The sequence below is a fragment of the Equus caballus genome, chromosome 27 (assembly GCF_041296265.1).
Source record: "Equus caballus isolate H_3958 breed thoroughbred chromosome 27, TB-T2T, whole genome shotgun sequence".
NCBI classification, from domain to species: Eukaryota; Metazoa; Chordata; class Mammalia; order Perissodactyla; family Equidae; genus Equus; species Equus caballus.
Window position 1 is genome coordinate 20,906,374 of NC_091710.1, and position 26,045 is coordinate 20,932,418.

Below are 26,045 nucleotides of genomic sequence, written 5' to 3' on the forward strand. Positions count from 1 at the left end.
TTCTCAGCTGATTCTGCCGGTAGTCCTAGCGGGTAGAGACTGCAGGAACTCAGAAGGGCGACTCCGCTATCCTCCTGGAGCCCCCATCTTAAGTCTGGTTATCAGAAAGAGTGTCATAAACTTCTGGTTCCACATTAAACTTCAAAAGCCAAAGACTCACACGATCCCCAGGATTTGGGATCTTGGGGAAAGTTTCCAATTTAATTCCTCTATTAAAAGTCTAATTTAAAAAATTAATCTCATTGCTGGCCCTGAGTCACCACCTACTGGCAACAGAGGGAAGTACAAGTATTATAAAATTGACCTGGTCACACCACAACGCTACCAAAACAGCCAGGCCGAGGCCAAGAGATCTCAACAATGACTAAGACAGAGAGGGTGGAGTGTTAACAGACACTAACCACTTGTGCTTAGGAAACAGAAAGAAGTCTTAAAGTTTCTTCACAACCAATTTACAGAAGGAAATTAGTACAGATAGGGGATAACAACCAGCGTCTAAGCTTTACAGAGACTCCCAATGTCTTATCTCCCAAGAAATCTCCACTACAATTAAGATGTCTAGGACCCTGGGGGCGGGCCCCATGGCCGAGGGGTTAAGTTCACGCTCCGCTTCGGCGGCCCAGGGTTTCGCTGGTTCGGACCCTGGGCACGGACATGGTGCCACTCGTCAGGCCAGGCTGAGGCAGCATCCCACATGCCACAACTAGAAGGACCCACAACTGAAAATATGCAACTATGTACAGGGGGGCTTTGGGGAGAAAAAGGAAAAATAAAATCTTAAAAAAAAAAGATGTCTAGGACCCTGAAGCCCTGTTTCACGCCTGAATTAATCAACCTAAGAAGAAAATCGAGAACGGGGGGAAGCATGAGAACAGACACCAGTAGCTTTAATGGGTTTGTCCTTTACCCAATGGGGCAAAATAATTTGATTGATCTGGACTTTCGTTCTCACAACCTTAAAAATGACATGAATACCAGCATCCTCTATCTTCCAGAGGTGACTGGAGACTCAAACCATACACATGCGTGAGGTCTGCCGGCAGGAAAGCACGAAAGTAGTAAGACCCCTGAACTGCTCCTACTAAGGCACACACAGCACAGCTTTATCATTAGTCCTAGTCACAAAACACGTAGGACACGGAGCACTGGCAAAACTCGACTTTATTAAGACTTAAACAGAGAAGATGCTTCTGCACATGTTCAACACATATGGAACCGGACGGCTCAGGGAGACAGCCAGCCGCATGGACACTAACACACAGCTCCACTGCGCTCGGGGTCTGCCACCCACAGACAGAGGCGGCAGCGACTCCATATGTGCAGGCCTGCAGGCCCCACACCCTAGAGCCTTTACTTCTCCTTAAGTTCTTCCCTTGAAATTAGGATGAGCTGTCCTGGAGGAAATGAAACAGCTAGACTTACAAACCTAAAAATGTTCAAGGACGAAGACTATGTTTCCTGTGATCTAGGAAACTTTAAAATCCTTCAGAGCCCTCAGGAGAAGTAATTTCAAGTATTCTGGAATCCACAGGCAGAGATGTTTCCCCTACTTTGGTAGGTGTGTATATGGGACATAGTAATCCAGGACAAATTCTTGAGTGATGGATATGAAACACATCTGGTTGTATACACACAATTTACCCCAGAGGAAAACCACAAAGCAACATCTGCAGCAAAAACAAGTCCAGGAAGTAGGAAGATAAAACGAGCAAAAAAATTGCCTAAGTATTTGGAAATAGGGCTTCAGAGAAAAACTGTAGGATTTGGAGAGTATAGGTCTTCATTTTTCTCCATGCATGAAGCAGAGCACAATGTCACTCCTTAAAGCTATACTAATAAAAAAAAACCCCTATCTTTCATATAAATATTTAAATGAGTAACAGACACATTGAACTAGAATAAAAATCACCCAGTGAGAAAGCCTGAGGTACTACTTTACTTTTACTCAAAGATTTAAGGGATTTTTTTTTTTGCCTTAAAACAAAAATGGACTGGGAGATAGCCACTGCTAAGAAACGCATTATAGAGTACAAAAGACTCTGAGGAAATCACTTTATGAGCAGCTTCAAGGATCAGCCATGCCCTCAACGGGGAGCACTCTTTCCACTTAGGATTACCGATGGGAAAGTTCCAGACAGGAAGGCTTAGACTCCAGTGCCAGTCCAGCACTGACCAACGAAAATAAGGAATCACTGGGCTACAGCCGTGGTACCCTCACGAGGAGCGAGCTGGCCGTCTGCACTCCAGCACTATGGCACACAAAAGCTGGCTGCCCGGGGTCCCGGGGGAGGCTTTTCTGAAACTCTCCTCAGCCAACAGGAAAAAGCCTGGCGCATTCTGTAAAGCAGAGTGAGTAGAACTGTTCTGGGTTAGGGAGAGAGGCATTTCACGCAACCCCCACCTGGAAGAGGGCAGGTCACCGTCTCACTGGACATGACAGACCGAGTGCCAGGCAAGCAGCAGTTCTATCTGAAAACTAGTGGTCAGACACCTTCACGGTCTTTAAGGGAAAAGTCTGATTCTACTGGGGTTTCCATGTCAATAGGGGACTTGAAGTTAAGAAGTTTACAGTTCATTTCTAGAAGCACAATTTTCTTTTGTAAATGAAAACAGAGAACCAGAAAGAAACCAGCTCAACCCTGTTCTTTCCAGCCCTCCTTCACGTGGAGCTTGGCGGCCTTTCATGCCACTTCCCTTTCCTATGCGGCCTCACACGTCCTTAACACTGTTTCCTCTTTCTTCTCCCTCATCGGGCAGATCCTTAACTGGCCTTTCCTTGACTAACAGTCATTCTCTTCCAAGCTTGCTTTCTTTCTTTCTAATCTTTCCTTCCACCTTCAAAAACAAGGAAGTCTTTCATTGGCTTTAGATAATTAAAGCCAAGCAAGGAACAAATGCTGGATCTTTCCTAAGGTGACCACGTTACAAAAGTCCAATATGGTGTCAAGTATCTCTACCCTCCCTCGCCATCTCTTCTCTGAGAACTGAGTTGGCGCTGACTGTGTGTCAGTTCTGTCCAGTTCTCCCTGGAGACCCGCTCTCCCTTGATTACTTCCACGGCACTGAAGGCTAAGGACAAAGGGAGCGGTGGGTCCGGGAGGGGACTGACCTAGGAGACAGGCTGATAGTTTTTACTTTTAGACAAGTCAGAAATGAAAAAGTGTTCATGACTGTTCCCTTCCCAAACTCTCCTTTCAGGTTCGAACTTGGAACTTTCCAGCTTTGGTCATGTATTTTATGCCCTTAAAGGGTTTGTACTTTTCTCCATACATATCCAGACGATTCACTTTGAGCCCTGAGAGGAGGAAAGAACAAGACATAAGCATTATTCAAAGGATGCAGGTAGCGTAACTGTTAAATTCATTTCCAATCAGACAGATGAGTAGGATAGAGATGGTTGTAACAATGAACCAAAAATTACTTTCACTTATTTATATTACTTCCATGAAGCTGACAGATTCTTCACTCTTGGTATGTACAATGATAACAAAAAATTGCTCCAACAACCCTCATACGCTGCTGGTGAGATTGCAAACTCGTGCAGCCACAATGGAAAACAGTATGGAGATTTCTCAAAGAATTAAAAATAGAACTACCATATGACTCAGCTATCCCACAGCTGGGTATTTATCCAAAGAACTTGAAATCAACAATTCAAAGAGACCCATGTACCCCTATGTTAATTGCAGCATTATTCACAATAGCCAAGACATGGAAGCAACCCAAGTGCCCATCAACTGATGATTGGCTAAAGAAGATGTGGTATATATACACAATGGAATACTATTCAGCCATAAAAAAGACAAAATGGTCCTATTTGCAACAACATGGATGGAACTTGAGGGTATTACGTTAAGCAAAATAAGCCAGACAGAGAAAGAAAAACACCTCATGACTTCATTCACATGTAACACAAGGATAAAGAGAACAGATTAATGGTTACCAGAGGGGAAGGGGGTTGGGGGGTGGGCATAAGGGGTAAAGGGGCACATTTATATGGTGACTGACCATATAATTAATAATGTTAAATAATAACGTACACCTGAAATTTCACAATGTTACAAACTATTATGACCTCAATTAAAAAAAAACTGCTCCAACAAACAGCTATCCATTAGAAGACCTGTTCTGGAAGTGGAAAGGGCAGAAAGTTATACACAGACTGAAACAAGGGTAAGGCAAGATGAAGCCACTGTATGTTTTTCTCAAGTTATTGGACTGAATATATGAATTAGTAATAACAAAATTAATGAATTAATAATGAAATAAATTATAAGTAAATGAATGAATAGTGAAAAATAATGAATTAATAATATAATAAATAATCAGTGTACCAAGCAAAAAATATATGTTTTTTCTGCCTTTTTTTCCCTCCCCAAATCCCCCCAGCACATAGTTGTATATTTTTAGTTGTGGGTCCTTCTAGTTGTGGCATGTGGGATGCTGCCTCAGCATGGCCTGATGAGCAGTGCCATGTCCGCACCCAGGATCCGAACCAGTGAAACCCTGGGCCACTGAAGCAGAGCGTGCGAACTTAATGACTCGGCCACAGGGCGGGCCCCCCAACAAAAAATATTTTATATTGTATAGAACTTTAAAGTTTATTAAACGTTTTAAGATGAAAGAGCTTATAATTTAAATGAATTCTCATCATTTAAATTAGACAAGGTCTGTTGGTAAAGAAAACTAGGAACTTAATATAAAGCTAAAGTCATCTGCTATTTATCTTATAGGGCTGTTTTAAGTATTAAATAATAAATGAAAAAAGCCTAAAATGGTGCCTGGCACCCGGTAAGTGTCCGGTAAGAGGTAAGTATTATTATTACTATCATCCTAAGGTGGGTGTAGAGCATGGTGAACGGCCTTGGATGGCCCAGGGGTGCAAAGGGTAATAAAAGCACATGTGAAAGTCTTCTGAAACTGGGGGAGAGAAGGGGAAATGATTCTTTTCAGTTACCAGCCGAGAATGCAGAAGCATTCCCATACTGAAAACCTTGGGAACCTCAAATTAACGACCCTCGGATGACCCACAATGCCTGTCGACACTTCTGTCCTCCATTCCGTTCTTCCTCATTTGTGTCTTAGACACTTTCATTCAGTCACTTAAGCCAACTTCAAAGTCAGGATTATAAACCTTTCTCAGAAACGTGCTAGAAAAGATTTGACTAAAGATCACATATCAGGTAATGAAACCACCTTTGTAAACGGGGAGCCATCGGCAGGCTTTCTGATGTCGGTGCCCTACTGGAGAAAGCCATTCTGTTCTCTTCAAAGGCCCCGAAGTTACGGGTCACTTACCAGAAATGGCCAGCTGCTGGATCTTAAACTGCAGGTTAATTGTGGGGTTCTCATCTGGTCTGGAAGCTCCAGCCTGAAGGCTCACGGTCCCCTTCAAACTTGGTAGCTTTTGGGGATTTATTTTTCCTACATCCCAAGACAGCATCTTCAAAGAAAAAACAGCAATAACAATGGAGCCTTCATTTGAGGTGGCTGAGCTCTCCCCTCAGGGCATCTGTTCCCAATGCTACAAGCTCCTGCTAGAGTGCTTCTCAGTGGAGAATACTACTTGCTACCATAAATCATCCCAAGGATTACACAATGTCCCTCTGGTGACTCTCTCCTTCAAACAAGGTAGACAGGCCGCGTGGAGAGCTCCTGCAGTCACCTCTACTTAACATCAGCAATCAAGCCCTCCGCCCATTCTCCTACCTTGGTAACTGGGTCGAATGTGTGTGTCCCCTGAGATGGAGAGAGGCTCATGTTCAGGACCCCTTTGGGCATCTGGCTGGTGACAATCACTCCCTCTATGGTCTTCCCCATAGTCTGCTTAGGTCCCACCGTTATTTCAAAGCGTCCAAGTGAAGTGCTGTCCCGGAAGCTGATGTTATGTTTGACATACACTGGAATTGCCACCAGACTGGAAAAGAGAGACAAAAAGCCCATTTTATTACTGTCCTGGAGAAATGGCAACCTTTCCTCCTTTTTTGCTCTGCTGGCAGCTTTTCCTCCCTTACCTGCTTCCTTACTCCTTAACTTAAAAGTTAAGCATAGGAAAAAACCTAGTCAGCTTTAATTTTTTTCTTTTTGTAAAGCTAAGATGCTGTCTAGTAAGTAAATTAACTCTTCAAATGACTCTTTGAATAATATCAACAAAATCAGAATATACTAAGCCTACTATGAGAAGGGCATTAAAAACAAAAATTAGGAGTCACCATATTTTTGTGTTGTACTTTGTGACATGTGACTAATAACTGTCTGTACTTGGGAGAGTAATATTCATACCTCATGGACCTTTCGTAACCCGACCTCATCTGATCCTTACAAAAGGACAGGGTAAGCTGTCATGACTTGACAGAAAAGGAAATAGAGAAGTCACAGAAGAATACTAAGGTACTAACAGTTCTCAACATCTATTGAGCGCTTCCTGTGTTCCAGCCAGCACTATGCTAAATGCTTCATCTCCATTATCTCATTCAACCCTCTCAATAAGTGTGAAAAAGATACTGCTACAGTCCTGATTTTATACATGAATACTGATGTCCTCATGCTTAACTGAGGTTAAGTAACTTGCCTAAGGTCATATATCATAAGCACTGAAAGTGGGGTTTAAGTGCTGGCAGTCTGATTCCAGAGCCTGTGCTCTCAAGCACTCAGATGTTTGCCTAAATTATTTATTCCGAATCACATAGGAAGGTACCGGTGGCTGAGGTCCCGTGCTCTCTTCAGTCTGCACACCTTCTACTAAGGGCTTCCAAAAGCCTCTAGACTCCATCTCAAAGAGATGTTCAAGACCAAAACTCACTGGATTTTACGGTTTTTTAAAGCACAATTTAACACTTTTTTGGGTCAAGGGGATTAAATACAGGTGCACACAAATGTTCTCCTTTAGACATAATAACAACAGAAATAACAGCAGCAAACTTAAGGAGCACTCACTTTGTGTTAAGCACTGTTTAGATCCTTTTATTTAATCCTCATAACAAGGCACTTTCATCATTTTTCAACTTACAGATAAGAAAACAGACACAGAAAGGTTAAGCTACGCCCCTGAGGTTACCCAATTAGTAAGTACAGAAGCTGGAATGTGAACCTCGCTAACTCTAGAGCCTGAGTTCTTAATCACTACGGATATTGCTTCCACACACACACAGACACAGATTCCGTTCTTAATTATGAGAGCCGCTTACTTCTGTGCACTGACATGGTAAGAGAGCAGGCGAAAGTTTCCATCAGGAGGGATGAAGGAGAGAATACGCTCAGATTCCCAGCGCTTGAAACGAACACAAGGATGGAAGCTGACATCATCCAACAACCTGGGGTTCTGTAGTTACCAGGCAGGGAAAAGCAAGAAGGAGGGATTAAACACCCATATTTCTTTCAGGAAAGTCATTTAGATGCTGTTTTTATTAAAACACACACACACACAAATCCTGTCGTTACTTATAGAAAATTCAAGCCTGATATAAGCTTTGTGGCTGTCCTTAATGACTTCTTGTTCTATTCCATTCCCACCGCTCTATCTTTCCAGAAGCATTTCATTTCCCATCCCAAGAACTAAATCTCTGGTCCGGTATTTTACCATGAAGGAAAGCGTAAGATCTGGCATTCCAGTCAGCTTGACACAGGCGTCAATCACCCCCTGGATCTCCGCAGTGATGGTGGAACCTGGGGCGGGAACAAGGCAGACACAGGTAAGCGGCTACTGCACACTTCTCTGTCCTTCCAAACCACCTTCCTGCCTCCCTCCCTCCTTCCTTAACTTTCTCTTTTCCTTCCCAACTTGTTCCCTTCCTCCCTCTCTCTGTCTTCTTTCCTTCTGTCCATCCATCCAATTCATCTACCTAATTCATTTGTCCATCCTTCCAAACATTTATCAACTGCTTATCAAGACACTGCAATGAAGTAATGGGGATGAAAGATTTGTGAGATAGTTATTAGCCTAATGGAGTTTTCAGTCTAGTACCAGAATCAAACAGAACATCATTATCCTAACCACTGGTTCAGAAAGTTTCCTATCAGAAACTGTTCTCCCTAAGGCCACTGAGGAGCTTCGGGGCTAAATCGAACAGACACTTCTGGTCTTTTCCTACAGCATCTCTCTGTAGCATGCGTCCTTGTTGACCACTTCTTCATTTTCAAAATGTTCCTTTCTCCTAACCTCTCCTAATTTTCTATTTTTCTAGCTCCTCGTCCTCAGTCCTTCTGCAGGTTTCTCTTTCTTTCCACACCCTTTAAATGTCACAGTCTGAAATTCTCTTTTCCTTCACTGAACATACTCTCCGTGAGCTACTTTATCTACTTGCCAAGCCTTCAGTTTTCATTGGTGGCCAATTATTTCCTAATCTTTTTTCCAGTTCATCCTCACTCATACCAATTGGACAGCTCTACTTGGATGTCACTGAAGCACTTCCAACTCTCCATGTCAAAAAGAGAATTCATTACCTCTATTCCTGGATCTGCTCCTCCTACTTCCCATATCTTCCTGATGACACCATCTATCTTGTCGCCTACGCCGGAAACACAGATGCGTCCTCGACTTCTACTTCTTCAGCGCCCTAGCCAATCAATTCCAAGTCCTCTCTTTCCCATGACTTCTGCCTCTTGACTCTCCATCCTCACTGCCATTACAGGCATCTCTATTTTGTGCCTGGACTTCAGCAACGGGCCCCTGCTGTCCTTCCTGTCAGTCTTACCCCACTTCAAGTCAGTCTTCACACTGCAGCCAGACTGATAGTTCTAAAACTACAAATCTGATCAAGTGACTCCCCAACTTAAAACTCTTCGATTACTCCAAATGGCTACTCCAAATGGCCCACCTTAAAATGGCATACAAGGAAAGCTCTTCATGATCCAGCCATGTAGTTGTGTTTTTTTTTTTAACTTTTTCATTGAGGTAAGACTTATAGGAAAATGCAAAAATGTTAAATGTACAGCTTGATGAATTTTTAGATATGTAGACACCTATGCAAATATCACCCACATCAAGATGTGGAACCTTCGCAGCATCCCAGCATGCTCCTGTTGCCCATCCTAGTTAATCCAAGTCCCTAAAATTCTGACTTCTATTACCTTAGATTAAGTTGCACCTGTTTTCAAACTTCATATAAATGCAGAAAACTGTATATAATCTTATGCATCTGACTTTTTTTGCCCAACACTGTGAGATTCATTCATGTTGTTGGGTGTATCAACAGTTCATTCTTTTTCATTACTGTATAATATTCTGTTATATGACCATATAAAAATTTACTTAACCTTTTTATTACTGATGGACATCTGGGTTATTTCTAGTTTGGGGCTAACATGGAAAGCTGCTATGCCTACTTAGTTTTAAAGCCTCATCACTTACTTTTCTTTTTTTATTGCTCTCAATTCAGTTGTATTCAACTACTTTATTTCCCAACAACATGTTATTCACCTCAAAGTGTTTGCACATATTCTGCTCCCAAATCCACGCAGGTCTTAATAACTCCTGCTCTTTCTACGGATGAAGCGTAAACGCTATCCCCTCTTTACAATATTCTTTGGATGGGTGGGTGAGTGGGGTACGTCTTTTATGCTCCATCTTTTTACCTTTCTCTCTCCCTCACTAGACTTAAGTAAGCTTCCTGCAGCCATCGACTGCCTCTTTTTTTTACTCCTTTTGTCTACTTTATTCATACAACCTCATCATCATCAACAACAAAATATCATCATCATCAAGAACACTTATAATGAAGGCAGCGCATAAAGAGGTCCAGAATTTTGAATATTGAAAACAATTCAGAATTAAGGTTTTGGAAAGCCTTTGCTACAGAATTTAGAAATTATTAGTCAAAAAATGCTGAAAATATCATAATTATACCAAAAGCCAGCTGCCACCCACCCACAATTACATAACAGGAATCTCGAAGGCTTGTCATGGGAAAGATGAAGACCCCCAGCTCTAGGCCAAGTGAATGCCACATAATGACCAACTGTCCCTGCAAACGACATACCTCTCTTCATTATTAACAAAGAAGTGCTATTTTCCTATATTGTTTGGGATGGGGTATTATAGGTATTCAATGGTTTAATACTTTACTTTGGTTTACTTTCCTCTTTGAAAGCATCTATATCTCATCTTCAAATATGTGTTTGGTATCTTTCATTTGCAGTGAAGGGATTCCTTTCTTTCTCCCTTGTTTATTTCCAGGGGTTCTCAGCCTTTTCTCTCTCCACATGGTTCTCGTGTGTGACATCTTCACATCGAGGACAACTCCAAGTACACCACTGTCATTATTATTACACCATTGTCAGCAAAGATTCTCAGTGGGGAGGGGCTGTGCACAGTTGGAACACCCCCAGACCGTGCCTTATTCACCATCAAACGCCCACTTTCCACTACTGTGCTATAGCACAGCAGGTTTCAACCAGCATCCGTGGAATGAATGAGTCACTAAAGTGAAGAGAACTTCCCACAAATGTCTAGGCTCTAAGACTTCTAGTCATGTTAACCTAATTCAGAACAGAAAGAAAAGAGGGCTCCCTGCATTTTAGTGATTACAACTTTAGTTCTGCCATCAGAACTGGAAGTCAAACACTTGCAAAGGAAATCTAACCAACAAGAAATTACTTTGTTACTTTTCCTTTTTATTCAAGAAGATAAAATCTATAAAACCAGTAGAAGTGTGAGACAAGCATTGGTATGCATCACAGTATTTTTTATTGTTTTTGGCTTTATTGAGGTATAATTAACAAATAAAAATTGTATATATGTTTAAGGTGTACAACTTGATGTTTTGATATACATATACATTGCAAAATGATCACCACAATCAAGCTAATTAACATATCCACCACCTCACAGTTATTATTATTTTTTGTGTGTGTGGTGAAAGCACTTAAGATTCACCCTCTTAGTAAACTTCATGTATACAATACATATGTGAAGTGATGGATGTGCTGATCTAACTAGATGAGTGGAATCCTTTATCAATGGATACATATATCAAATCACCACAATGTACATTTAAAATATCTTACAATTTTATTTGTCAACTATACTTTAACAAAGCTGAAAAAAAGTATGCAATACAGTATTGTTAACTATAGTCACCATGTTGTACATTAAATCTCCAGAACTTACTCATCCTGCATAACTGAAACTTTGTACCCTGTGATCAACATCTCCCCACCTCCCCCTCCCCCGCCCCTGGTGACCACCATTCTTCCCTCTGCTTCTATGAGTTCAACTACTTTAGATTTTACAGTTGAGTGAGATCACGTAGTATTTGTCTTTCTGTATCAGGCTTATTTCACTCAGCATAACGTCCTCCAGATTCATCCACGCTGTCACAAAAGACAGGATTTCCTTCTTTTTTTTTATGGCTGGATAATATGCCAGTATGCCTTTGCATGTCTGTGTACCTATCTCAAATTTTCTTCATCCATCGACAGACATTTAGGCTGTTTCCATGTCTTGGCTATTGTGAATAATGCTGCAATGAACATGAGGGTCCAGATATCTCTACAAGATGCTGATTTTTTTTTCTTTTTTGTTTTTTCTTTTTTTAAAGATTTTATTTTTTTCCTTTTTCTCCCCAAAGCCCCCCAGTACACAGTTGTATATTCTTCGTTGTGGGTCCTTCTAGTTGTGGCATGTGGGACACTGCCAGCGTGGTTTGATGAGCAGTGCCATGTCTGTGCCCAGGATTCAAACCAACAAAACACTAAGCCGCCTGCAGCGGAGCACGCGAACTTAACCACTCGGACACGGGGCCAGCCCTTTTTTTTTTTAAAGACTGGCATCTGCACTAACAACTGTTGCCAATCTTTTTTTTTTCTGCTTTTTCTCCCCAAATCCCCCCAATACATAGTTGTGTATTTTAGTTGTGGGTCCTTCTAGTTGTGGCATGTGGGATGCTGCCTCAGCGTGACCTGATGAGCAGTGCCATGTCCGCGCCCAGAATCCGAACCGGAAAAATCCTGGGCCACCAAAGCAGAGTGTGTGAACTTAACCACTCAGCCACGGGGCCAGTCCCTCATTTCTTTTGGATATACCCAGAGTGGGATTGTTTGATAATAAAGTAGTTCTATTTTTAATTTTTTGAGGAACTTTGGTACTGTTTTCCATAGTGGCTGTACCAATTTACATTCCCACCAACATTATATGAGGGTTTCCTTTTCTCCACATCATTGTCAACACTTATGTTTTTTCTTTTTGATGACGGCCATTCTAACTGGTGTGAGGTGATATCTCATTGCGGTTTTGATTTGCACTTCCCTGATTAGTGATTTGAGCACCTTTTCACATACATGCTGGCCAATGTACGTCTTCTTTTGAAACATGTCTATTCAAAAGAAAACTTTTTAATCAGGTTTTCTGCCCACTTTTTAATCAGGATATTTGTATTTTTGCTATTGAGTTGTAGAGTTCCTTATATACTTTGAATATTAACCTCTTATATATATTGTTTGCAAATATTTCCTCCCATTTGTATGTTGCCTTTTCACTCTTGTTATGTGGAAGCTTTTTAGTTTGATGCAATCTCTTTTATCTATTTTTGCTTTTGTTGCCTTTGCTTTTGGTGTCATATTCAAAAAAATCATTGCCCCGACCAGTGTCAAGAAGCTTTTTCCCCATGTTTTCTTCTAGTAGTTTTACAGTTTCAGGTCTTAATGTTTAAGTCTTTTATCTGTTTTGAGTTGATTTTTGTATATGGTATGAAGTAAGAGTCCAATTTTCTTCTTCTACATGTGGATAACCAGTCATCCGAACACCATTTGATGAAGAGAGACGATCTTTTCCCCATCGCGTGTTCTTGGCAACCCTGTCAATGATCAGTTGACTGTCAACCCATGGATTCATTTCTGAGCTCTCTCTTCTGTTTCATTGGTCTATAAGTCTGTTTTTACACCAGTACCACACAGTACCATACAGTTTTGAATACTGTGGTTTGTAATATATTTTAAAGTCAGGAAGTGTGAAGTCTCAAGCTTTGTTCGCCTTGCTCAAGGCTGCTTTTGTTATTTGGGGTCTTTTGTGGTTGCACATGAATATTAGGATTGTTTTTTCTATTTCTGAAAAGGATGTCATTGGGATTTTGATGGGACTAGCATTGAATCTACAGATCACTTTGGGTATTATGGATATTTTAACAATATTAATTCTTTCAATCCATGAACACAGGATGTCTTTCCACTTATCTGTATCTTCTTTAATTTCCTTACTCAATCTTTTATAAGTTTCAAGGTACAAGTCTTTCACCTCTTTGGTTAAATATATTCCTAAGTATTTTACTCTTTTCGTTGCTATTGTAAATGGGACTGTTTTCTTAATTTCCTTTTCAAATAGTTCATTAGTTGTATATAGAAAGGTCACTGACTTTTGTACATTGATTTTATATCCTGTAACTTTACTGAATTTGTTTATTAGTTCTAACAGTTTTTTGTTGAGTCTTTAGGGGTTTCTGCATATACAGTCATGTCATCTGCGTTGTAATATTTAAGTCCATTCCCAGTGTCTAGCACAGCACCTGACACAAAGTAGAGAGCAGGCTCAAACAACTGATCACGATGGGGGAGAATTCTGATATTACAAGCATTCTGTGAAAGGGGCCTCTATTTCCATAGTTCTGAGAACAGACTAAAGCACCCACCTGATTTATCAATGATGGCATCAATCTCTTCAACCACATCAAAATAGGCCTCATTGTTGGTGTATTTCACTCCAGTCCGTCGCCAAGGCACCACTGACAGCTGCCCAGTGGGAAGCTGGTCCCCCACATTGGTGCTTCCTGAGACAAGGAATATGATTGTAATTTAACTCCAATTTGATAATTGGATGTAACCAATTACCTAATAACCACAGAATACTTCCCTGGAAATTTCTATGCTCCCACTATTCATGCACTCAATTGATGAATTAAAAAAAAAAAAAAGAGCGTTTTCCCAACTCCTATGAGGGTAACCCAGCCTATTTTAAAAACTTGTCACCATGTGGTCTGCCTCCTCAAGCAGAATAAAGATTAAAAATGCTACCTGAGAAACAGATATCATATTTTAGTTTTGAAAGTAACCTGAACTTGGTCTATCAAATTCCACAATAGCTTGCAGCTTAAATAATGTATTGGCTTTCAGTAGGGATGGTAATCTATATATTGATATAAAATTTTCATGGGTAAAAACTATATTCTAGTTTGAAGGAGGTTCTTAGGTACATTTATGCTAGGTATTAAAATGTAAATGTATACATCAAAATAATCTCTCTCAAACCAATACTGAAACTTAAGAAAAGAATACAAATTAGATCTTTCCCTGTCTGTAAGTTGTACACTAATTCCTGACTTGTTGCCCCCACCCAGCTCAGGCATCACATATACATATGCATACATTTTGTCTGTGTGTGTGTGTCTGTGAGGAAGATTTGCCCTAAGCTAACATCTGCTGCTAATCCTCCTCTTTCTGCTTGAGGAAGATACACCATGAGCTATCACGTGGGCCAATCTTCCTCTATTTTGTATGTGGGATGCACATTTTGTGGTGACAGAATGGCCAATGAGTGAAGCAGGTCCCGCACCCAGGATGCTGAAGTGGAGCATGAGCAACTTTAACCACTTGGCCACGGGGCCAGCGTCCAAAAATATATATTTTTTTAATTCAAAGGTTCTATACTGAAATTTTGAAGTATTATAACTAATTTAAAACCTATTCCTGGGGGCCTGCCCCGTGGCCAAGTGGTTAAGTTCACATGCTCTGCTTCGGTGGCCCAAGGTTTCGCTGGTTCGGATCCTGGGTGCGGACATGGCACCGCTCATCAGGCCATGCTGAGGCGGCATCCCACATACTACAACTGGAAGGACCCACAACTAGAGTATACAACCATGTGTGGGGGGCTTTGGGGAGAAGAAGAAGAAGAAAAAAAAAGAAGATTGGCAACAGATGTTAGCTCAGGTGTGAATCTTTAAAAAAAAAACCTATTTCCTTCTTCTGTAACCTAGATGTTTTTAATCTAATGAAAGAAACATTAAATAAATGCATATATTCAGTATGTTTATAAACATTTCAGCTTTTCAAAAGTGGTTCTCACATACCTTTTACTAGATTTAAGAGATATTCAGGAAAATGACTTCATAGTGTTCATAAATGACTCAGGTATCAACGAAGTTTTTAAGGTTTAAAGATTTTTTTTTTTTCCTTTTTCTCCCCAAAGCCCCCCAGTACATAGTTGTATATTTTTAGTTGTGGGTCCTTCTAGTTGTGTCATATGGGATGCTGCCTCAGTATGGCTTGTGAGTGGTACCAGGTCCACACCCAGGATCAAAACTGGCAAAACTCTGGGCCGCCAAAGTGGAGCACACAAACTTAACCGCTCGGCCATGGGGCCAGCCCCAAAAGATTTTAAGGTTTAAAATGAGCCCAGAATATTGAAAAACCCAACAAATATGTTTCCTTAAAAAGAGGCACTAGGATGGGCCAGCCCGGTGGCACGGTGGTTAAGTTCATATGTTCCACTTCAGCCACCCAGGGTTCGCTGGTTCAGATCCCAGGTGTGGACCTATATACCACTTGTCAAGCCGTGCTGTGGCAGATGTCCCACATATAAAGTAGAGGAAGACGGGCACGGATGTTAGCTCAGGGCATCTTCCTCAGCAAAAAAAAGAGGAGGATTGGCAGCAGATGTTAGCTCAGGGCTCATCTTCCTCAAAAAAAAAAAAAAAAAATAGAGGCACTGAGGTAGGCCCAGTGGCATAGTGGGTAAGTTCACATGCTCCACTTTGGTGGCCTGGGGTTTGCAGGTTCAGATCCTGGGCGCAGACCTACAAACCACTCATCAAGCCATGCTCTCGCAGCATCCCATATACAAAATAGAGGAAGACTGGCACAGATGTTAGCTCAGCAACAATCTTCCTTGCCAAAAAATAAAAAGAGAGAGGGGCACTATATATTAAAACATACATCGAGCTATAATAATTAAAACAGCTACAATAATTAAGGCAGGAAAACCTAAAAACAGCCCAAGAACCTATCATAACTTAGTATAAGATAAAAATATAATTTTAAAACAGGGGAAAAGGATAGATTATTCAATAAATGGTGCTAGAAAAACTGGCTGACAATTTTGGAGAAATAAACATACAGCCTTACCTTATGTTGAATACCAAGATAATTTCCAAATAAAATCAAAAAATAAAACCATAAAAGAATCAGAGGAAAATATACCTTTTAAAAAACATCTTCATTTCTCCAAGATCAAGAAAGCAATCTCTTATGTTTTCCTACAACAATTATAAAGTTTATGTTTAAATCTTTGATCCAGTTGGAATTTATTCTGTATAGAGAGACTTATTTATTTATTTATTTTTGCTGGGAAAGATCTGCCCTGAGCTAACATCTGTTGCCAATCCTCCTCTCTCTTTTCTTCCTCCTCAAAGCCCCAGCACATAGACATATGTTCTAGTTGTAAGCACTTCCGGTTCTTCTCCGTGAGCCACCACCACAGCATGGCTACTGATAGGCGAGTGGTGTGGTTCCACGCCCGGGAACCGAACCCAGGCCGCTGAAGTGGAGCGCGCTGAAATTTAACCACTAGGCCATCAGGGCTCTATTTTTTTTTTCTACATCAAAGCAGACTGTCCCAAAACAATATATTTAAAAATTGGTCCCTGGTTCACTGATTTGATATATGACCACATCTATCCAAATTTCTATAAAAGCAAGGGTCTATTTCTGGACTTTATATTTTATCCCAATCATCTGTTTGTCTATTACTGGCCAATACGACACTTTTAAAATTACCAAAACTTCATAATATATTTTGTATCTGATATGACACATTTTCTCTCTTGCTCTTTTAAAAAACTATTTATTCTCAAAACTGTCTTGGCTCTTACAGCATATCTATTCTATGAGTTTTTGTCTCATGTACCATATGAACTTAATATGTCTTGATATTTGACAGAGCAAATCCTTCCAACCCCTTTGTAATTCTTTTTCAAAATTATCATGGATACTCTTGCATATTTATGCTTTATAAAATGTAGTTTTCAATCAGTTTGTCAAATTTCATGAAAGCAAGACCCAAAATGTAAAACCTTAATGAAACAGAATTATTAATTTGACTAAATCAGAACATTTTAAATGTGGCTAAATAAAAAACACCATGAACAATGTTAAATGACACATGACAGATTGTGAGAAAATATCTGTAACAGAGTATTCAAAATATATAACTCTTACAAATGATGACGTAATATTTCCAACATATGATAACTTAATATTCTTTTTTTTTTTTTTTATCTCTGACTCCATTTATTTACTAGCTAAGTAGGAATAATACCAAGATGTCTCTTTCAGGGCTGCAGTCAAGGTCACAGCTGATACGTAAATAAAGTACAGTAGTAAGTGGCACCCAGTGGAGGCAGCCCCATCCCTTCACATGCGAGGCAGTCATGCAGTATAAACAGGACAAGGCACCAACACTAATTTCAGAGACATAGCAGGTGATGGCTGAAAGTCCTCCGTCCAAATGCCGCCTGAGCTCAGCTCCCTAGTGGAGAGCAGTCAGTTACATCGCCTCCTATAGCAGCACTATTTCTCCAAGGAGATTACTCTTCAATTGATTTCAGTCTTCCCTGGTAGAGAATCCTCCTGGTGGGCTCTGGGGGCATCTTGGTGAGAGGAGGATCACCTCCGGAGACTGAGACATTGGTGGGGGCCGTTGTTCTGAGCTGGTCCAGGCGTGCTGATACGGACACTGGTGGGGGCCACTGAGGTGCATCCCTTGGGCTGTTAGCCCAGGGGTCTATAACTTAATATTCTTAAATGAAAATATTCTTCTATTTTATTTTATTTATTTTTTTGGTGAGGAAGATTAGCTCTGAGCTAACATCTGTTGCCGATCTTCCTCTTTCTTCTTTTTTCCCTCCCCAAAGCCCCAGTACACAGTTGTGTAGTTGTGTGTCCTAGCTGCAAGTTTTTCTAGCTCTTCTATGTGGGATGCTGCCACAACATGACTTGATGAGTGGTGTGTAGGTCTGTGCCCAGCAGGCAAACCAGTGAACTCCAGACTGCCGAAGCAGAGCGTGCAAACTTAACCACTCGGCCATGGGGCTGGCCCCAAGAATTCTTTTAAACTAGTATGAAAAAAGAAAAGCATTTCAACAACAACAAAAAAATGGGCAAAGGACCCAAAAAGATAATTCACAATAAAGGAAAAACAGTTGATAAATGCTTGTACAGGTTTTAATTACTTTAATAATAAAAAATGAGTGTGTAAATAACAAGATACCACAAAACTATCAAATTGCAACGTTTAAAAAAATTAATAATAATAATAGGATTGTCCAGGTTGCGTAGAAATTGTTAACGGAAAGTATAAATTGGTGTAACTCTTCTGGACAGCAATTTGGCACAATGCATTAAAGTCCTTAAAATATGAACACCTTTTGATCCAGCACTTCCATTCCTAGTACTGAAAAGAAATCATCCTAGATGTGCACAAAGATTTTAGTATAAGAATGCTGATTCCGGGGCTGGCCCCGTGGCCGAGTGGTTAAGTTCGCACACTCCACTGCAGGCTGCCCAGTGTTTCGTTGGTTCGAATCCTGGGCGCGGACATGGCACTGCTCATCAAACCATGCTGAGGCAGCATCACACATGCCACAACTAGAAGGACCCACAACGAAGAATATACAACTATGTACCGTACCAGAGAGGGCTTTGGGGAGAAAAAGGAAAAAAATAAAAATCTTTCAAAAAAAAAAAAGAATGCTGATTCCTTGTTATTTAAAAAAATAAAAAATCAGAAACATTACAAACAAACAGGGACTGAGTAAATAACTTAGGGTCTATTCTGTACGGCAGAAAATTGTAAAGTCACTAAAAATGATTTAGATCAATATTTATCATAATGGGATACTGTTCACAAAAGGTTGATAAAACCTTGTTGATAAAACTAATGTTGATAGAAGATAAGTTTTAAATAATATACAAGAATTGTTTAAAAATATTCTATTACCCATTCCTTATCCATCTGTCTGGAAAAGACAAAAAATATACTCACCAGTATGTTAAAAGTGTGGTGGCATTAAGAGGTATTTTCATGTTCTTTGTGCATTTCTGTATTTCTGATGTTTCTTTTTTTTTAAAGATTGGCACCTGAGCTAACAACTGTTGCCAATCTTCCCTTTTTCCCCCCTGCTTTTTCTCCCCAACGCCCCCCAGTACATAGCTGTATACTCTAGTTGTGAGTGCCTCTGGCTGTGCTATGTGGGACGCCGCCTCAGCGTGGCCTGATGAACAGTGCCATGTCGGCGCCCAGGATCCGAACTGACAAAACCCTGGGCCACCGAAGCAGAGTGCGTGAACTTAACCCCTCAGCCACCAGGCCGGCCCCTGATGTTTCTATAATAATCATGTGTTCCTTCTGTAATCAAGAGAAAAATATTTTCAAAGGAGAACACTTCATTCTGTCATTGAAATCAGGATATTTTCTACACAACAAAAATATTTTTCAGGTTATGTTCAAAGACTAGAAAGAGCAAGATTAAAGGCCCTGGACATCTGACATCCCCAGAGAGAGGCACTCAGGATAATGCGCCTCTCTGGGCTGAGCCACATCCCGGGCGGTAGCTTTCTGCGGGTCCCCTTCTCCATACCTGTTATGGTGTTGACAACTGTGCGCAGAATAGTGGGAGGCTTTATCAGTTCTTTGAGGATGTTCGACTCAGTAGCCAACGGAAACCCATTGTCAAGCATCTCTTCCAACACCTCATAAACCACAACCACATTGTCTTTGATCACCGGCTCTGAACAGACTCCAAAATAATCCTGATGAAAACACAATATATACATTTATCACTCAGAGACTGTAACAAGTGACAGAACATTCTTAGAGAATAAGGATCTACTCCCGTCCATGTGTGTTGACTCAGCTTCTGGGATACTCTTCTATGAGGAGGGAATGAAGCACAACCACGGTTCTCTTAGGCAGCCCCGTGTGGTAGAGAGAACGCTGGACTGGCTTATAGTACTAGTGTCATCATTAACTTCTTTTATAAACTAGAGTAAGTCATTTAAAGTCTTTGGGTTCGTTTCTTCAACTAGATAAAATATGTAGAATATATAACTGAATATTATATGTGCTTATGAACAAGAATTTGAAAGAACTATGCAAAAGGACAATATTTGATCTGACATAGGTTGGCCCTGAAAACCTTTTTAACCCTTATTGTTGTGCTATTCCTTAACATTCATGCAGCAAATAAGAACTGAGAGGGAAACGAAATGAGGAGGATGAGCTAGCACACCAGAAAATGTCTTTGGATCATCCCTCCTCTAAGATGCTGGGACTCTAAGGAGGCTGTGCTCGTTTATTAACAAAGGCTACACTTACAGATACTAAATTATCTGGGTTGTGGAAAAAGCACTGGATCCCAAATCAGAAGACCTGGGTTATAATCTTGTTACTTACTAGATTAAGTCATGCTAACTAATTTGGGTCCTGATTTCCCTACTAGTATAATCAAGATAACACCATTGGCCATACAGGGATGTTGTAAGCAGCATGACTCATTAAATGATATGTGTGAAAGTGCTTTGTAGACTATAAAGCACTATGCAAAATGTGACGCGTGACGATACAATGATTTAGAAACAAACGCTTGTAGTCATCTGTTGTCACCTCCTAGCAATGTCAGTCACGTCTTCTACTGGACCTCTGAGATGGTCACACAGTCCTCCTTGAATTCATCCACTGACGGGAAATTTACTCCTTTTGAGAAACCCCATTCTAGCCATGGACAGCTCTGATTATTAGAAAGTTCTTTCTTTGGCTGGACTGAAATTTGCTTCCTAGATCTGCCTTACAGAACAAGTTTACACAACACTGCCTCGGTTATTTGAAGACAACTACAACCTTTCACTCCAGTGTTTTTTCCTTAGGGCCAGATTCCCTGTCTGATCCTTCTACTGTTCACACTATGGTATCGTTCCTAGATCTTTTTGTCATCTTGCCATTTCTAGTTTTCCAATATTCTCCCCAAATTATGACATCCAAAAGTGAACACAGACTCTAGATATGACATAAATTACATCAGATAATGTCAATTATCAGAGCCATTCCAATATCTGAGAGCACTTAGGAGTAAGAAATGTGTTTCTAAAATAAAAAGATTTCTTCTTAAAAAATGAGGATTTAAGGAAAAAAAGTTACACATTTCCTTCTCAAGAGTGATTTTATTTTGAAAAATAAAACACCTTGCTAGATTTTATAAACCAGGCATAATGTGAACTGAGCAGCTGGAAAGGAGACTCTAAGGATGACAAAGTGCTACAAGAAGCGGGCCTGTGGCTCCACAGCCGGAACTCTTCCATCGTCGTCTGTCCAAGAAGAATGATGCAGCCAGATAAGATACATCAAAATCAGGATGTATCCACATACTTTTAACAAATGCTTCAAAAATGACAAGCTCTAAAGTGCCAGACTTCCCAACTACAACTTTACTCTTTTCCCAAATTCCTCTGTCGTTTCCACTAGATTAAATAACTTTTCTCACTTCCTGTCTTGTAACAAATTACATAATCTCGCTATGCAGCAGATGTTGAGTTTCACCAGTGGGACTGTTGATCTTAGAATGGGGTAAAGTGTCATAAGTGGAAATCATACCAAGGCCCAGCCAGAGGGGTTTAGAATCATGACTACTGGGTTCTTCGACTTCAAGTTCCTCCACACAACTGGGGTTTATAATTCTTAGGTTTTCACTGTGTGAAGGAACTGGGATGTCACATGAGAACTGGAATCCCAGAATCGTACCACCAGAAAGTATTTGTGGGAAAAAATTATTAAATCTATCTTAACTCTCTTGGAATGAAAGCTGTTCTAGACATGTGATGTGGATGTGAGTGCAAATGAAAGGACTCTTTGATTTGCTTTTTAATTTTTATCATAATGCTTGAGTCCTCATTCTCCTCTCCAATTCCACAATTTCTGTATTCATGTGACCAGTTCGAGGCCTTACATGACATAGAAGTTACACCAAAGGGGCCCTGCTTCTCATTTGTCATTTGAGTTATGCAAATAACTACAACTGTTAGAAGTTGAGCAATTCCTTTAGGGAGAAGATTCTACTGTCTGAATCCAGAGTCTGGGCAACCTAAAATTCTGTGCTATAAACGGGGCCGACATCCCACTCCCCAGAACCTTCAAATCTATTCCTGAAAGAAAAGTTCAAAATGAAAACTGTATCTTGTAAAATGTGTCATTTAAATTCTTATAGGTACAGACAATTTTCCAATCTTATTTTAGGTTTGTAACAAGAGTTCATCACTAGTACTCATATGCTGTGGATAAGCACCCCAAACCCAAGGTGAAGTGTGGGTTCACAAAATACTCCTGCCAGGGAGAGTGAAAACAAGCATTACTTAGCTGCTTCTACTTTTTAAAAAAATTTATCTTTACATAATCATCACTTTTTAACGCAACTCAAAGTGAGGTAGTTAACAATGGTTAACATCATCTCCTCTATTTAAACCCAAACTCCTCTGATTTGTGAACAAAAAGTAGGACAATTCCAATTTCCAGAACTAAAATGACTGTACACAATCATACCAAGTAGGGTGGCTTTCTCAGGCGACAGGTTCAAAGGTATTCAATTTGTCATTTTAGATGCAGCCAATTCAATCGATAGAAACAAGAATCTTATTAGATGGGAGAGGAAGTGAGCAATGTCAGAGTTTAGATTTCTAAAAAAGTTCCTTAACTGAAGCTGAGCACAATGGAAACAACTATAAAGACACTTTACAATTTACATGCACAGACCTCCTTAGATTCACGCACCTGAAACGTGTCCACTACTCGGTGAAGGAACTCGATGACAAACAGAGGCGGGACCTCCGTCTGGATGACAGCCACAAAAAAGATCTTGTGACGGTAAACACTTAAGAGATAGTGGTGAGGGGTAGGGATAACTGGAGGCACATTTTCTGCCTCAGTAGCTCTCTCTTGCGCCTCAAAAAAGTAATCACAAACGGAACGGCTGACCACACTTTTCCAATGTTTCTCCAGGAAAATATCTCCAGAGGAGTTGATCAAGAAAAGACTATGAATCATGGTGGAGATTGTCAGAGAGAGATGAAAGCCTTTTTCAGTCTGAAAGCCTCAGGACTCTGCAAATTTTCAACCTTGAAAACAGAAGCAGCTCTGGTCAGTTCCATTCAACCAAAATACATTCCCCATCTTCCAAGAATAGACTCAAGCCTTTCTCTACTACATGGGCCTGAAGTATCCCTCCCTAGAATTCCTAAGGATAATTATCAGCCATCTTGTTTGTCAATCAATCATATACTGCCCAGTTATCATTACTATTGCTTGAATTATATCTATTTACAATTCGACTTAATTTTTGGATGTCTACTTTCTCAACTGAACTGGAAGCTGGAGGAAAAAGATCATGCATGTTTTCTGCGGCCTCACTGCACAGTGCCTCCTTGCATACAAGAGCGCTGCAAAGAACAGCGATGAGTTTCATGTACTGGGCCACAACTCACACATACACAAGAGAAGTTCATGGCTGTGCAGTTTCACATGGCAACCACTAGCCAAATGGGGCCACTGAGCACTTGAAATGTGGCTGGTCCGAACTGAGACGTGCTATAAGAACAAGATACACACCAGATTTTGAAGGCGTTGTATGAAAACAATTTATCTTACGAATAACTTAATATTGATTAAGTTAATAATTGATATTAATGTAATACTGATAGTTTGGATATATTGGGTTAAATAATATATATTAAAATTTTTTATTCATTCGGTCAGACCCCATTCTCCAAGTACTTGTTAGCACAAGGCTCTCAGTTGGAAGCCTTAAAAAAAAACCCTCTGGGGGACCCCCGGTCTCTCACGCGGCAGCATCTGTACAGTGCCAGTCTCCTAAATGAGGGGGCCGCGCTGGAGCTCAGCTGTGGCCATTCCGCGAACTGGCTGCAAACTGGCCCAGGTGGTCAACCGCAAAGGCCTGTTGTACCAAGTGCCCCAGGGCGAGCTTAATCCCTCTGCCCGAGAACGAGACGCCAGGAGAAAGGGAAGGCGGCGGGCGGCTAGGATGCGCAGGAAGAGAGGCGGCTGCCAAAAGTGGGCTATTTTCGCGCCGGTCCCAGGCTAGCCGCCCGCGAGCCAGGGGTGGCGGAGGCCGTTTAGGGCCAGGGTGGACAGCGGGCGCATTTAAGGGGTGCGCACCTTCCGGGGGTGAAAAGGGTCGCCAGTTTGCGCACATGCGTTGCCATGGCAACAGTGTCCCCTCCTCCCTCAGCCTTCGGGCCGGAGCGGGCCACCTCCCCAGCCCGGTCCTCGCTCCCTCACCTCTCCCCGCCGCAGCCCCCAGCTCGGGGGGGTCAGTCCGGCGGCATCTGGCGACCGGTCCCGGCCCTGCGCGCCCCCGCTGCGACCCTCGCGCGCGCCAGCCCCCGCCCCGCCGCTGCGTGCGTGCGCACGCCGCCCCCACCGGCGACCCGGGTCGCCGGCCCGCCTCACCCGGCCTAGATCTTCGCAGCGCCCACCGTTCCGCCGCGCGGACAGGCCCCGCCCCCGGCCGCCCCCCGCGCCCGCGCCGCCCGCGCTCGTCCGCTGATTGGCCGGCCCGCGGGACTCGCGCCAGCGCCGCCCGCAACCGAGCTCCGAAAGGCCGCTGATTGGGCGTCGGCGATCGGCTCCTCCCCTCTGATTGATCGCCGTCCGCGGCTCTGGCTCGAGCCGCCCGTTGGCCTTCGGGTTCAGTCATCTCCGATTGGTGCAGCTCTGTGGCTGCGAACCCTGATTGGCTGCCGTGAACAGTCTGCGGGCGCCTGGCCTCTGGTCACCCAGTCACAAAGGGCCGGGGCGGCTACCGCTGCCACCTGCATCACCGCGGAATGCGCTTCGAGGGGGATACTAGAAAGTGTGATTTCCGGGGCACGATTTATCATATAGCAGCATATCACGGATAATAAATGATGAGCAGTAATAAGTGCTCTCCATTAGAGAAGTGAATCGAAAAAGAGACACGATGCCTGTTCGTTTACGTGCGTTGGGTAAAGTAAAGGTGATTGGCTGTATAGCGTCTTACCGAGAGCTCTGGACCTGGATTCAGGACGCCTCTTCCTGCCGCAGGTGGACCGCCCCCTGCTTGACCTTGGGCAAGGCACTTAACCTTTCAGTATCTCAGTTCTCACATCTGGAAATGAGGAGGTTGGACAGGTCTCTCTCCAAATTACACTGGGGCTCTAATGACTTTGATACTACTATTTAAGTGTAAGTGATGCAAATCATTGTGATACAGAAAAGCATGGAGTTTAAGTCAGAAGACAAGGTTCAACTTCAGTTAAATGAAAAATTAGTTATTAAATGAGATGAGGCGTGGAAAGGATTTGCCTTGGTGCCTGCTGCATTGAATGTGTTCAATAAAATGGTAAGCTGTGGTGACGATGGTCGTGATGTCGACCTAGGTGACATGGGTTTAGTTTTCCCTTTGGTAGAATGGAGCATGAGTGGCAGCTCCTCCTTACACAGGACCATGATGAATATTTATTGAAGGTCATGTGGATTGTTCTTTGCCATAGTTATTAAGGGCAGTTGGCCATTTTTTTAAATTCAGGTTATGATAGTTTACAGCACTGTGAAATTTCAGTTGTACATTTTTATTAGTCAGTCATCTTTAGGTGTGCCCCTTCACCCTTTGTGCCCACCCTCCACCCACCTTCCCCCTGGTAACCACTAACCTGTTCTCTTTGTCCATGTGTTTGTTTATCTTCCACATATGAGTGGAATCATACAGAGTTTGTCTTTCTCTATGTGGCTTATTTCTCTTAACATAATACCCTCAAGGTCCATCCATGTTGTGAGTGGGACAATTTTGTCATTTATGACTGAGTCGTATTCCATTATATATATATATATACCATATCTTCTTTATCCAGCCATCAGTTGATGGGCTTTTAGGTTGCTTCCAAGTCTCAGCTATTGTGAATAATGCTGCAGTGAACATAGGGGTGCATAAGTCTCTTTGAATTGCTGACTTCACCTTCTTTTTTTTTTTTTTTTTTTGTTT

General features: G+C 41.6%; 1 protein-coding gene and 1 long non-coding RNA gene across 7 annotated transcripts in view; one reads left to right on the forward strand and one right to left on the reverse strand.

The window, feature by feature from the left end:
• The window catches only part of AP3M2 (adaptor related protein complex 3 subunit mu 2), a 45,106-nt gene extending 20,529 nt beyond the window's left edge, over positions 1–24,577 (reverse strand). The window contains exons 1-9 of one of the 6 annotated variants that reach the window (XM_023630775.2): positions 24,494–24,577; positions 22,799–23,142; positions 19,620–19,791; positions 13,620–13,757; positions 7,580–7,665; positions 7,188–7,321; positions 5,710–5,917; positions 5,299–5,443; positions 1,144–3,295 (exon numbers count right to left, since the gene is read on the reverse strand). In XM_023630775.2, coding sequence (XP_023486543.1) covers positions 3,195–3,295; positions 5,299–5,443; positions 5,710–5,917; positions 7,188–7,321; positions 7,580–7,665; positions 13,620–13,757; positions 19,620–19,791; positions 22,799–23,071 — 1,257 coding nt within the window. In that variant the 5' untranslated portion in view covers positions 23,072–23,142; positions 24,494–24,577 and the 3' untranslated portion in view covers positions 1,144–3,194. Of the gene's footprint in view, positions 1–1,143; positions 3,296–5,298; positions 5,444–5,709; positions 5,918–7,187; positions 7,322–7,579; positions 7,666–13,619; positions 13,758–19,619; positions 19,792–22,798; positions 23,143–23,865; positions 24,237–24,322 lie in introns of those variants that run through there. The other 5 variants (XM_023630773.2, XM_005606276.4, XM_070253373.1 and 2 more) reach the window with 5 other exon arrangements.
• Positions 7,529–9,120, forward strand: LOC138921091 (uncharacterized). Its single transcript, XR_011433359.1, has 2 exons — positions 7,529–7,691; positions 8,355–9,120. It is a non-coding gene; the product is annotated as an uncharacterized lncRNA (long non-coding RNA).
• Positions 24,578–26,045: the final 1,468 nt, after the last annotated feature.